Source organism: Canis aureus, chromosome 17 (assembly GCF_053574225.1).
Source record: "Canis aureus isolate CA01 chromosome 17, VMU_Caureus_v.1.0, whole genome shotgun sequence".
NCBI classification, from domain to species: domain Eukaryota; kingdom Metazoa; phylum Chordata; class Mammalia; order Carnivora; family Canidae; genus Canis; species Canis aureus.
In genome coordinates this window covers 30947525-30961784 of record NC_135627.1, presented here as the reverse complement: position 1 = coordinate 30961784, position 14260 = coordinate 30947525, and the positions used below count along the sequence as shown (strand labels likewise).

Genomic DNA, 14260 nt, shown 5'->3' with positions numbered 1-14260 from the left:
TGTGGGGGAAAGGTGGTGTTCATAAAACTCCAACTCTGCAAAGTATATATGACCTGACAGCGCTAAGTGTTCTGGGACTTCTGGTAGCGTCAGAAGTAAAGCCCCTTAACCTGGCCAGTTTACCGTCTTGCTCTCCACTGTTAAAGATAAAGAAAACATACCTGAAATGAGATTGTTGTGTCTCAAATATATTGGGGACTAAATGAGTGACAGTTGAAGCTGAAAGGTTGAGTTGATGTTTCAGAGTACTTCTACTATAACAGATGCTCAGTAAAGTGTCTATTGAATAACTAGGTCTCTCAAAGACTCCACAATGCGCCTCTTGATTCTCAGACCTAGGGATTAACAGAAGAGTTCCTCATTTGGACATGGTGCTCCCAATATATTGCAAGCCAATCTCATAGAAAAACTGTGTGGCTTGAGAGGTTCAAAGAGAGGAGAAAGGGGATTAAAACCTTACTTACATTCGCAGCCAGGTGCTCTGCACGTGGCTTAATGCACATAATTCTGACCCCATACACAGCTGCCTAACTGGCTTCTAATCCCTTCTGCCCACCAAACCATTGCCACAGAGCTCCAGTGGTCTTTGAAAAAGTGGCTTTTTTTTTCTTATTTCACACCTTAAGATTCTTCAGTAAACACTAAGAATGAACTAACATCCATATCTTTTAACATGGTATTTGAGGTTCTGGCTGTCACTGCCACTCCAGCTGTTTTGTTGGTTGGCTGGTTGGCTGGTTGGTTTTTGGTTTGTTTGCCAGGGGCGGGGAACTTTTTTTTCCCCCCAGTGAGGTTTTGGTTCTCACTGTGTCCAGGTCTTTGCTCAGGAAGCTGGCCTGTGCTTAGGTGGCCCCTCCTCCCTCCTCTTCTTTACCTTTCCCCCTCACTTCTGGCACCAATTCCTCCAGGAAGCTGAAGGCTGAGTTAAGTATCCCTCTTCTTTCTCCAGCAATTACTCAGACTATCCTAGCACTGTACTTCCAAGTTCTTATTTGGCTCCCTTCTAACACTCAGTGCTTACTCATTCTGGCACCTTACTCATCAGATTGGCACAGTCTGGCACACAGTGGGTACTCAAGAGATTTTGAATAAATGAATGAATGCTGGATGACTGCATGTGGGAAAAAGTTGCAGCAGCCAAGCTAAGAATTCATGGCTTAAAGTGGCCCCTCAATGCTTTCTTTCTACCTGGCCCCATAGGCCACTCTTTGGGGGATCTGTGATTGGAAAGACAGGTGCATTCTGGCCCCAAAGGACCACTGACCTTGAAACTTCTTATGTGAGCAGAATAAAGCTGAGAATTTAAGAGATTAACATTTTCTCTAAACTATTCATCAAGAAATAAGCCCAGCAGAAGTTCTCAACCCCACCAAGTCGTTAATGACAGAGGATGGCAAACGGTCTTGAAGATTCTACAAGTTCAGAGTATCTTTAATGTTTAGAGTTCTGTCTTCGAAACTCTTGCAATTTTATCATTTTTTCCATAAAATGAAACAGATTTTTGTAAATTATCTGCCAGTTAAATGACTTAATTTCCCAACTCATACACACATCTCCCAATGAATCCTACCATTTCCATAGCCACTACAGAAGAAAATAGCACCTACAGGTGATTTCTCTCTTGACATCACTTGATATAGAAAAGACGCCTATATTTGCATATATGTGAAAAGATATTCAATATAGCACTCTCTGGAGTAAAAACACAAAATCTGAAAATTTAAATGCCCATCAAGAAAGGATTGGTCAAATAAGTGACAGCACATCTAGAACCATCATGTACATTATCATGTACATTATCACGTGGCTACCAAGGAAAATGAGGTAGATCATTGCTACATGTTCACTCAGGCACTGCAAGAACTCCAGAATGTGTGGTTCAAAGAAGAAAGCAGGGCAGGTATAATTCCTACTGAATAGAAAAAAAGGGAGGAATATATATTCTCTGCAAAAACACACCAATGGTTACCTCCTGGGAAGAAGCCCCTCCAGGGGTTACCAGAAGAGGGAGATTTACTTATTATGTACAAAAATTGTCTTAAATTTTTCACATAAACTCTTCAAAAAACAAATGGTTTATGTGTGCATTTATACTTAAACATGCATACTTTCAAAACAAAAGCTATCTAGAGGAAGTACAAGCAAAAGCAAAGAGGAAGGGCAAAGCCCCGCTCACTCTCCACATGCCACTCCTGGCTTCCGGTGCCACAGCCCAGCAGACCAGGCTGCTGGCACTGCCTTTAGCTGGGTGATTTCTCAGTCTGGAAGGCACTGTGCTCTTTCAAGAGGAGGGACACCAATGATGGAGGGGATGCAGGAAAGAGACCCTATAATAAAAATGCAGCTCCTCTTCTAACATTCTTTGGAATTTTATCTTTACGAATTGTACTTTTAATTAAGGCGTGTCACAAAGCTGTTTCTTTTTCCCTACCAAAAAAAAAAAAAAAATTCAAAATCATTTTCTGAGAGAGAGAGAGAAAAAGAATGCCCACCTGAGTGTGAGCCAGGGAGGGGCAGAGAGAGATCAAAAGAGAAAGAGAATCCACACTGGGCATGGAGCCCAACACTGGGCTTGATATCAGGGTCCTGAGCTGAAAACTGGAGTTGTAAGCTTAACACACTGAACCATCCAGGTGTGCTCCCCCACCCCACCCCAAACTTTAAAAGGTATCTCTATCTTCATTCCCCATTTCAAAACAATTTGCATATGCTGTTAAGACTGAGGTCAAAGAAAATGTGAAGGACTCTTCCTCCGCATTGAATACCAACCCACCCTGACAACAGGCATTCTCCACAATAACCTCTGGGGGAAGAGCCTGTTCACTTCTGGCCAAACTGACCAATCACCCAGTGAGGAGTCCTTCTGATGGCATAATGCTCATCATCACCACGGAGCTCCCAGTGGTCCCAGTACTTAACCCATTAAATGAAATCAGACCAGTGTTCAAGCCAATCCATATTCAGGAGCCAAAAAGAATAATTAAAGGAGTGAATGTTTTATTCCTTAGTGTTTAATAGAATACATAACAAGTCACATAATCAATGATTCATTACTTCACACACAGGGAAAACAGTATCGAGTAGGCCTATTATACAACTGGTTGTGAATGGAGAGAACAAAAATCTCTAGAGCATTTAGAGATTTGAAGAAATTCTCACTTAAAGTTTGAGCATGTCTGAAATATCTTTTTTAAAATACAGAGGGATTTTTTTTCTTGGCTTTCTGTTTCGTTAGAAAAGTCTGATAATCGTTACAATTTTTTTTCTCCTTTCCCTTCTATTTTGAGAAAATGGCTTGTGATATGTATCACTTAGCATATAATGTTTTCAACAATTGCATAATCCCAGAGAGCTCTGTGGGAATCTTACATTGTTTAGCAGATAAGAGTTTTTCCAGATGTAGGGAAGAATTTAAATAATATATAGTTTATGCCTTCAAAATTAACATCCACAATGGACATCTTAAACTTTTGTCATTAAATGTCACTACTGATGTTTGAGTGGTCATAAAAGAACTATCATTAGTATTCAATAGTAATAGCAAAATTCACCTGCCTATAAAGTCACAAAGACAGTTGTATAATAGTTTACATTACAATTAATGTTGTAATTAAACTACATACCTCAAAATACATTTAAAATACAAAAAACTTGGCCTGTGGTGGGGGGGACACACAAAATGTATAAGGTGACAAGAATTCTTGGTCAACTATTCATCTTCCTACCACACAAGATTAAACTCTAATGTAAATAGTCTGCTTGGATTTCTTCTATCTAAGGGCCCCAGTAGAGAATTTAAATCTTCAAATTCAAATCTGTTTATATTTTTATTGTCCAAAATTGTGACAAAGAAAAGTTAACTTCAACATAACTTGTCTCTGGCTCTAGGAAATCCTATATCAGGTACTACAGCCACTGAAAACCCAAGAGTATTTTATTTATTCTCAAAAGACAGACTTAACAACTAATTCAGTTTTAAAATGAGTTATAGTAAGGAAAAAACAACAAAAAATCCAAAGGATTTACTCAGCTAAGTTTACATTAAAAAATATTCAGTTTATTATTTTAGAAATTTAAGTCAATTGAGTAAAGTACTTACGATTGAGACTATAAAAGAAATTCTTACAGAATTCAACCCCTCCAGTCAATACTTTTCCAAATACTTGCACTATAATTTAGCATTTTTCATGTGGAGTACAAAAATGTTTTGAACATTAGATTAGAATTTACCATAATTTAAAAAGTAAAAAACTATCAAAGCTTCACCTTACATGGCTTCAATGTAATAACATTCCATGGAAAATTCCAATAAAAATTGGAATATGTTATGAGCATCGCCAGTCACCCATTTTTGTCTGAGAATTTAGATTATGCATTTCCTCAGAGAAGCAACAGGCCCCATATATGGATCTGGTTTGAAAGAGAAGACAATTTTGGCTAGTATTACAAATTTTCACTTTGCTATCAATGCCAAAAAAACAAAAAACAAGTAAGAAACACAAGAATAAAAACAGTACTGAAAGGGAAAAAAATTTCTAAGTCTCACATCTCCAAGGAATATTTTTCATAACATACAATTTGAAAAAATTAGACTGAATATGGTTTGTGATATACATGTATTAAAAATAAGCAACTTACTCAACACCTGGTGCAAAAGCATTGAATATGGTACCTGTTTTTTTTAAACCACTGTCAACAATTCTTTTTCTTTTTTTTTTTTTTTTAATGAAATTTGTTAAACCTCATGTCATTCACTTGTACTTAGGAACCAAATGGTAATTAAAGCCATGACATAAGTAAATGCATGCTATGCTGGGTCAGCTTAAAGCAGTCCTAATTATCTGAATAATTTATGACATTCTCCCAGGTTATGTGAATGGTGTCTTTGGAGGGCTTACATGTACGGACCCCTCAATACCCCATCCAAACTCAGAGGTGACAACCAACACTCTAGCCTACTTTGTAGACCACGAAGGGTCCTTCTGTGGCCCACAGCACAGAGGAGAAGGAACCCAAAAGTATCCATGCTAAGTCTCTCTTGCCACAGTTATATTATCCATCTAGTGTAGAGTTTCCCAGCCAGTCTTTACTTTGGGCTAACAGTAGAGTATTTTCATTTTTCGACTGTCAACTTTAGAGGTGACAGTCAACCGTAGGAAAATAAGTCAGTTTAAGGTCTCCACCCATTTGAATTCCCAGTCTTTCATGGAATGAAAGGGGTAGGGGGAGCACTGCAGGGCAGCCAGAGTGTGTAAGGAAGTAAGATCTGTACACCCAAAGAAGTGCAGTAGTTCAACTCAAAGTTTTACAAGATAAAATCCGTAAGACTTGAGTGGCATAAACAAAACTTTAGCAGTTTCCCAGGACTCCCAGAGCTGTGCAGTTTTAACAAGGAAAATAAGAATCCCAGTGTCTTGCCATCTGTCAGTGGTTTTGATCTGTCCTAAGATGTTGTCAAGTATGTGCTTTTTTGTTGCATGATCTAATAGAACAGCATAGAGGGTGGAGAAATCTCCGAGACACTCTTTTGTCCAGAAAGCAAATTTGCTAAATCATTTTGGGCTTGAAACAGATAAGTTCTGTTGCACTACCTACTCTGAGAACACACCCAACGTATAAGCAAACACAACTTCCTGGATTTTTGCTTCCATTTCCCTTACAATTTCAGTCTTTACACATAAAGCTAACTTTATCTTTTTAAAAATGTAACTCCAATGAAAAGACTTCAAATCTTTCTGTTTACCAATTAAAAAAAAAAAAGAATTAGCAGGTTAAAAATACAGGTACCTTGATTTTAAGTGGACAGTTAACTGACACATTATTAGTATATAACTAGTAGCCAAGGAAAAAAGTATGGAGCAAACTCTGTTTTACAATGATGTTTTTTTTTTTCCTAACCCAATGTCCCCAGAGACAAGGATCTAAGAAACTCATGAAAACATGTTGCTGTAGTATATACACCATCTGATGCACGTTACTGGGGGTGGGGGGGGTGTAAATATAGCAAATTTTTTAGCATTAGTAAATTAATTAAAAAACTAAATGATTCGTGTAAAATGCTTATATATGGTATATACAGATTGGATCACATGAGTCTAAGAATAAAACTTCCCATTCTTAGTATCTGTTATGGACATAGTAAGATTACAGTACAAGATTCATTTTTAAAAAGAAGAAAAAATAGCACTAATTTGGACACTGAAAACGACCCTTACAAAATCTTTAAAAACATACTTCAGAGAAACTGCTGAAACTAATGAAAAAAGAAAGGCTTCTCCGTCATTACACAATATCCAAAGGAGCCTCACAGCATGAAAGACAAGGATTTACTTCCCTTCACCTAAGGTGTAGATAGGATATGCAGTGGGAATTGATTCCACTGGAGTAAAGGTATAAGGCAACCAGGTCTCCTTCTGTTTCTCTTGCATTTACCTAAAACACTACTTTATTGCTCAGCCCACTTGTAAGTACTTTTTTTTTGCCTTCTTTTAAAAATATTTCATTGTATAGCTATCTACAGATGGGCAGCTTGGGGCTTCTATCTCTGCAGCTCTGTCACTCAAAAAGATTCCACCTTAATTTCAACCAATCTGCATGAAAGAAGTGGCATCTTCAGGTTTTCGGGTTTGCCCAGAAGTCAACATTGGCTGGGCTTGAGGAAAATGAGGATTTTTAAGAAGAAATCTGAAGTTTAAGCAACCAAAAATCAAACATTTTGCTCGTTACTAGATCTTAAAATCAAGACTTATAATCAACAAGAAGATAAAGTTCAAAAAAAAAAAAGCTAAACTGAAGTTCAAAAACTACTGGGTAACTCTTTGGTTAGGTTATATAAGTATCAGCAACTTCTAAGTTTAGGACTCAAAACAGTTCAATAAACTGCCAGATAAGAGTAAATCTGTTCTTCATCTTTATAAAATGCTTTGCATGTTTTTGTGTACTATTTTTTTAATGTGCGTGTACTCAAACGGATGGCACAAACTTCCAACTTTCAAATAATAAATGAGTGTGTCTGCTCCTCCCTTCCCACCCCTTCATCCCTCCTTTCCTCCCTCCCCCCCCCCCCCCCCCCCAGTCTTACAAGCTAAAGTCCTACTGCCAATTCACTGCAAGAATACGGGCTTTCCTAATCCCCACGACGTGCACGACTCCCCAGCTCCGTTTGCAGTCACTGCCAGGTGACTTCCCGCTGCGCTCGGTGACCCGGGCTGCCTGGCCCTGGTCGGAGTCAGCAATCTTCCTCCCTCTCGCCCATCCCGCGGCCTTGCCGACCGGTCGAACTAAAGGCTTCCTGGCGCTGGAGCCAAGGGGAAAGGAGGCGTCCTCACGCGGCGGGGGCGGGGGGGAGGGGGGGTGACTTTCTACAAGTTTAAGCCACAGGCGAAGACCTTTCGTGGTGCATGGAAAAGATTCGATCCTTCGTTGTGCCAGCACTAGGTTCTTTTCCTACGTCCTACCTATAACTTATCAAAACTTTATTCATTTGTAGTCACTGAACCGCCTCCACGGGATCCCAAGTCCAGGTCCAGAGTCTTCCATCCAGCCCTTTAAAAACTCTACCTTTAAAGAAGGTCAGAAGGCTACTACGTGACGACCTTTTAAACCCTAACTACTCCCAGACAGTGTTCTCACTTCTGATCTCTTACACCGAGCATCAGTCAAAAGGGCTTGGGAGGTCAAGCAATCTTCTACACGCTGGACAGGGTCCAATCGGGTTCTGAACAACTCTGCCAGCCCCAGGTACTTGGTGACTTTGTGGCCACGCTGCCCCATTAGATCCAGGCCAAGGACCGTCCAGGGGAGGGGCGGCTTGAGGCAGGGGGCAGAGGAAGCGCTGGAGGGGGTACATCTGGGCTCTCGGTTAGCGGGGTCCAAAGAAGCCGAGAGAGGATCTGCGGCCGCAGGTTCTCAGGTGGGGGGGGGGGCGGGGGGGTGTGAGTGGGCCTGGCCCAGCTCCTGAAGGTGGGAGACGCGGGAGCGGGAGGGCGTGGGGCGGGAGGGGCGACCTAGAACGCTCCCCTGGGCAGGAAGGACGGGGGACGGGCGCGCTGGGGTCGCGAGGGGGGTCTGGGGAGCTCACTCCCTGCAGAAGACGTACTCGGTGTAGCTGGTCCAGATCTTGTCCTCGCTCTGGTCGGTGCTGCTGGCGAAGGCGCAGGTGCCCGTGGAACTGCACGCCACCATGTGGAAGCCCGACTCGGACAGCTTGTCGAAGGCCTGCTCCAGGAAGTTGAACTTGAGGTAATAGCGCGAGGTGTAGCGCTCGGGCGGCCGGTCGGGGTCCCGGCTCTCATTCAGGGTGTCGCCGAACACCTCCTTGGCCAGCGACGTCTTGCCGCACACGGTGATGCGCGCCACTCGCCGGAACTTGGCGTCTGCCTGCGCGTCCCGCCCGATGGTGTAGGAGCCGCGGTAGCCGATGGTGATGTAGCCCGAGCGCCGGCTGCCGTCCAAGGACTGGGACGGCGTGAGCAGCGGGCCCGCAGCACCCCCGGACGGGCTGCGGCTAGCCAGCTCCAGCGTGGGCGACGGCGCCCCGGCCGACGAGCCCTCCTGCTGCTCGGGCTCCGCGCAGCCCAGCGGCAGCAGCTCGTCGCCCAGCGAGCCCTCCTTCTGCACCCCGCGCCGCGAGTGCGGCGGCGGCGGCCCCGGGCCGGGCTGCTGGGGCGCCCCGAGGCGGCGCACGAGCTCCGGCAGCTCGAAGTACTCGGCCTCGCGCTGCAGCCGGCTGCGCTCGGGGAAGTAGTCGGGCAGCACGAGCTGCAAGTCCCGCAGGTAATCCAGGATGTAGCGGAAGAGGAAGCCGTCTCGGTCCAGAAAGAAGCGGCCTTTGCTGTCCCGGGCCAGCTCCTGCGGCTGCTGCTGCGTGAACATGCGCCAGAGCAGCGAGTCGGGCACCGACACCACGGTGCAGCGCCGGGTCACATACACCTGGCCCCCCACGTTCAGCTCCACGATATCGGGGAAGAGCGGCGGCTCCGCGGAGGAGGACGAGGAGCCGCTGCCACCCCCGCCGCCACCCCCGTTGGGTAGTCCACGTGTGCTGTCCGCCAGGGCCATGGCAGAGAGGTGGCGGGTCTGGGTCAGCGGCAGGGAGCGGGGCTGCGCGCCGAAGCCGCCGCCGCCCTCCCCGGACGCTAGCTCAGCCGTGCGCCCCGGCCGCCGCCGCCGCCGCCGCCACGAGCCGCGAGCCGCGCAGAGCCCCGCGGTGCCGTGCGCCCCCGAGGCCCCCGGTGCGCTCCGCCCGCCTCCCCCGCGCGCTCCAGGCGAGTGCCGGGGCTCGGCCGGCGCGCGGCTTAAGTAGAGCCGCCCGCTCGGGCGCCGCGGCGCGCAGGAGGCGTGGGCGGCTGCGGAGCCGCGGAGCCTTGCTCCCCGGGCGGGAGGGGTGGGGGACGGCGGAGCGGGGAATCGATTTGCATCCTAAACGCTGACGCCGCGCCCGGCTGCTGGCTCCACCCCGGCTCGCGCGCCGGGGGCGCCCCGACTCCCCCGTCGCCCCACCTCCACCCAGCCCGGCCCGCGCGCTCCAACCCTTCCCGCTCCCGCCCAACTTTCTCCCCCTCCGAAGTGGGCCGAGCCTGGGACGGGCCGCCTCGGAAGACGAGCTTCCTTTGGAGGGGCATCAAGGCGCCCGCTCCCCTCCTCACCCCGCCTGCCGGGAGGACGTAAGCCTCCCGCCCCCTGCCCGGGCGGCAGAAGTGCGCGGCCGCCCCGGAACCCGCTGCTTTGCACCCCGGAGCTGTGGCGCTGCCCTAGTCGGCTGGCGAGTGGCTGAAAGTTCTCCAGAGACAAAGAAAAAAAAAAAAAAAAAAAAAAGTCTGGAGGGACTCAGGGGCCGCCCCAGGGCGGAGGCGGCGGGAGACTGTTGAGGTTAACCAGTAGTCTCGAAAAAGGCGGAGACACAGAAAACTAACCTGGGTTTCCAGCCGTAGAACTGTCACCGGTAGTTTCTTTGCGGGTGAAGAGGCAAACGCATTGGTTGGGAGCCCTCGAGGTGGGAAGGAATGAGCTGCAGCGGTGACGGCAGAACTTGGGAGGCTACAGGAGCGACTCGGTGGCGCGTTCCCCGGAGGGTGGAGGACGCGGCCTCCTCCCGTAGCGCCCTCGAGGCCGAAGTAACCGCTCGGCCTCCCGGCCCCTTTCAGCCTTTGGTGAATCTCGCCTTCAACCGAGATGTGATGGATGCAGCAGTCAGGAAAGCCCACCTGTCAGCCCCCGCGAGTTTACCCTCCCAAAGGTCCAGGTGCGCCTCCCCTCCCGCGCGCCTGGGTCATTCCAGGCTGTTCTCTTAGGTGCCCTCTAGTCTCGGGGCCTCCGTACTTTTGAAGGCCCTCTGTGGTCCCCACCTGGCTTGCTGTAACTCCTCCCTACACATTTGCATTCACCTGGCACCCTGCAGCCTGGAGGCACAGGCTTCTCCCGCACCCCCCCCCCCCCGCCCCCACCAGCCTTCCCTGGCTTCCCAGGCCGAGGAGCCCCGCGGATTGCGCCCTCCACGGCCCAGCCTAACAACGCCCAACACATCCTGAAATTTCTTTTTTTTTTTTTTTTGTGAGTGATTATCTGACCCTGACTTTGGTAAATAAAATAAGGCGGTACGGAGCACTACAGAAAGAGGACGGGAGGGAGGGCGGGGAAGGATGTTAAGAAATCACCGTGCCAGTGAGTATTTGTTGTGCACCGCTGTTTGCCAGGGCCAGGGAGTGAAGAACGCGAGGTTGAATAAGATCCATAGCTCTTTCCCTGTAGCCCAGGAGGCAAAGGGTCAGAAGTCTGAGCGGTTGTCAGATGAGTTGCAAGTACAGACGGTCAATCAGAATAAATCAGGGGAGATCTTTGTTCTTCATAATAATGTTTACCCTTTTGTGTAACTACCCAATGAGCTTTACAGTCTTCTCACGGGTAAGTGTCATTTTTACTTTGAAATGTTTATGTCTTCTGAACAATTATCTCATTCATGTCAGAGTGCTGAAATATGATCAAGCCCCAAACCAGCTCACTTAATTGCAAGTACAGATTTTGATACTGAATATATTTGACCACTCTTTTTCTGTTTGTTCTTTGGGATAAGTAATAGATGACACAAAAGTTCCAAATTCCAGTGCTGAATTTCTAGGTGGTTGTGCTACTATCTGGTATATCAGTATCACCAGCCTAACAAAACCAGTCTCTTTTCTATAAATCCAAGAAGAGTCTTCTTTCTGTACATATTTTATATCAATACTTTGTTTATTGTGCCAGCAAATCCTTTCAGTTCTGCCTTTAAAATCCTTTAAAATACTCCCAGACTATTAACAGGTTTCCACACCTCCCTGCTACCATCCTGGACCAAGCCACCCATCATCTTTTACCTGGATTATGGCATTGGTCTCCTAACTGCATCCTCTTTTGTCCCCTACAATATTTTATCACCAGAACAAAAAAGACGGATCCTGTCATAACCTAAATCAGATCATGTCTCTGCTCAAAGCCTCTCAGTGGCTTCCCATTTCACAAAAGAGTAAAAAACAAGCTACAGGTTTGGAGCTGTGCCCCACTAGCACCCCTCCTCCCATCTGCTGCCACTCACCCAGGAATTTGCTAGCTTTCTCTGGACCTGCTTTCTCAGGACCTTTGCACTTCCTGTCCCCTTGCTAAAACACTTACCCTCTCCCACCTTATCTTCTTCAGGTGCCTCCCTCCTCACCTTCTTCAGGACGCTGCAGAAAGACCTTCCCTTGATCACTTTATTTAATATAGGACAGCCCCACCCAAGCAGCTTTCTCTTCTCTGTTTTTTGTTTCCCTGCCTTAGAATGCAAACTCCAAGAGCTCAGAGAGTTTGCCTGATTCATTACCGCATCCCCAGTGCCACTCTAGAATAGCAGTGGCATACAATAGGCATTCAGTAAGTATCTGTTGCTCACTGGCTTGTTTGACCAATATGCATTAAGTGCCTATGTTCCAGGCAGTGTGTTACAATAATCTCTGCCCTCTTGGAGCTTACAGTCTTGTGAGGAAGACAGATAATAAGTATATAGATAGGTAAGTCCACGTTAGGTAGAGATAAATGCCAAGAAGAGAATCATGAAATGAGATAGAGGGACTGAGAGTGCAGATATACTTTATATAGATTGCCTGGGAGGGCCTCTCCATGAAAGTGACACTTGAGCTGAATAACAAGAAAGAGAGAGGGGCACCTGGGTGGCTCAGTGGTTGAGCATCTGCCTTTGGCTCAGGTCATGATCCCAGGGTCTGGGGATCAAGTCTCACATTGGGCTCCCTGAAGGGAACCTGCTTCTTCCTCTGCCTATGTCTCTCTCTCTCTATGTCTCTTATGAATAAATTTCTGGAGGAAGAGCATTCTAGGCAGAGGGCAAAGCAAGTTAAAGGCATCTAAGTAAGGAATGAGTTTGTCCATTTCACAGTAGACGTTTAACTATAGTTACCATCTGCTTATATCCTGTGAATCTTCAAAGTACCCTTGACCAGATGGTTATAAGCTCAAATGTGAGAGATACTGCATGCCTACACACAAGCGGCATGCTACCTTTGTTCTCTACCAGCTGACATGACCAGTTCATCTGCAGGATGCCATTGGTATTTCCCTATTGAAGTCTAAGTTGTGTGTAAGAAGCATAATAATGAATGAAACAGGTGATCTGAGACTAACAGAATACTTTTCTGGTCAATTTGCTATATTGTATTTCTTGTCTATTGGTTGGTATCATGAAATGAAAGAGGAAGTATAATTGGGGAACTTTAATGCTGGGACTTAAGGTCTGTTTATGGGGGAAGGGAGGGTCATAACTCTGGCTTCTTGCATATGTTAAACATGCTTATGGTAAGGGAGGACATGGGAAATCGCCAGCCCTATGTCTAGTCTCAATACAGTTTCTGGTGATGGGCATTGTTCCTTTGCAAGTGACTTTTTGGACTTTCCTAAATAAGAGTGCTTTGTCCTTTTATCCTAAAAGGGTATTGGAAACATCTCTGACCTACATTCTCATCTGATTCGTATCTCCTCACCCACCTACCACCTTCTCATCCAGCCAACTTCCCACTCCAGCGTGTTCCCCATGCACTTGGTAAATATTCTGCACACTCAAATCTTTAGTGTGCAGGAATGAGGACAGTTATGAGAAATATAAAGTTAAAAGGGGAGGAAGAGCTGGGTGAAATGAAGTGAGCGCCTCAGAGGATCGAATGCATTTAACATACAAATTTAACATAAACGATCTGTAAGCCGTAAAACACCATTCAAGTGTCAGAACCACGATTTTCCACTGCCTGTCACAGTGCCTGACAAGCCTTCCCAATAAATATCGAAGGAATAAATGGATGGCAAAAACATTGAAGTGAATGCTGTGAGGGAAGGGGAGAAGAGATAGGATCAGAAATTGTCCCAAACAAATGTTTAGTTCATTTATCATTCTCCCAATGTGTGAGTCCCTTCTGTTCACCGCCTTTAAAATTCATTGACTTGTTGCTTTTGGAAGAAAAAAAGAATGGGATACTGAAGTTGAAGTAAATCAGGGAATAGAGAGTCTTAATAAAGACTCAGTAAAATATGCACCAATAATCTAATCCTTAAAATAGAGAGAGAAAATGTTCAATGAGGGAAATGGCCAAAGTATTGGGCCGAGATAATGAAGGAAATCCCAACATTACTATGATATGGCTTTTATACTTGATAGAATCAAACACAGAAAAATTAATAATGTTGGAAAGTTTTAATTTTTTATTTCCATATCCTTATCAGCAGTATCTGAGACTCTTCCCAGAAACAAGTACTATAACAGCAGGCATCCATATAACACTTATTAGGTGCTGACTCTGTTAGATCTATCCATGGATTAGCACATTTAATCTATGTGGTTAGTACTTAACTACCCAAGTTTTAGAAGATCATATGAGCAAACGAGGAGTGGTGGAGCTGGGATTTGAACCCAGGCAATCTGTGTTTAGCATTGATCTCTTCAATGCTGCATTTTCCACTCTCTCACTTCTACAAATGCTTTACCTGTACGAAGAAAAATGGTTCTGTTACTTTCCCCACTTTACCAATGAGGAACCCAAGGCAAAGAGAGGTTAGTTAACTTGACCAACATAATGCAGCTGTTTATCCCTGCTAGGGGCAGAAATGGCACTCATGTCCATGTGCTTGTGAGCTACAGGAGTGATGCTCAAAAACTCAAAGTAGCTATGGTGAAAGAACTAGGATTAGGAAGGAGAGAAGTCCTGGACTCTCACTTCTGCCTTCTATCAATAGCACAGTCTTG

At 45.8% G+C, this 14260-nt stretch overlaps 1 protein-coding gene and 1 long non-coding RNA gene across 10 annotated transcripts in view; both read right to left on the bottom strand.

The window, feature by feature from the left end:
* Positions 1 to 14260, bottom strand: part of LOC144287888 (uncharacterized) — a 186826-nt gene that overhangs the window by 118310 nt on the left and 54256 nt on the right. The window contains exon 8 of one of the 9 annotated variants that reach the window (XR_013355695.1): positions 13697 to 14001. The exons of the other annotated variants lie outside the window; for them this stretch is intronic. This is a non-coding gene — a long non-coding RNA (uncharacterized LOC144287888). Of the gene's footprint in view, positions 1 to 13696; positions 14002 to 14260 lie in introns of those variants that run through there. 9 annotated transcript variants of the gene reach the window in all.
* KCTD12 (potassium channel tetramerization domain containing 12) lies at positions 2981 to 9194 on the bottom strand. The gene has a single exon (XM_077855331.1). It carries the CDS (start codon positions 9058 to 9060, stop codon positions 8077 to 8079), a length of 984 nt encoding a protein of 327 aa, XP_077711457.1. The 5' UTR covers positions 9061 to 9194; the 3' UTR covers positions 2981 to 8076.

Excerpts from the sequence above, each read along its gene's own strand:
- KCTD12 (XM_077855331.1), bottom strand. The coding sequence starts at position 9,060 with ATGGCCCTGGCGGACAGCACACGTGGACTACCCAACGGGGGTGGCGGC.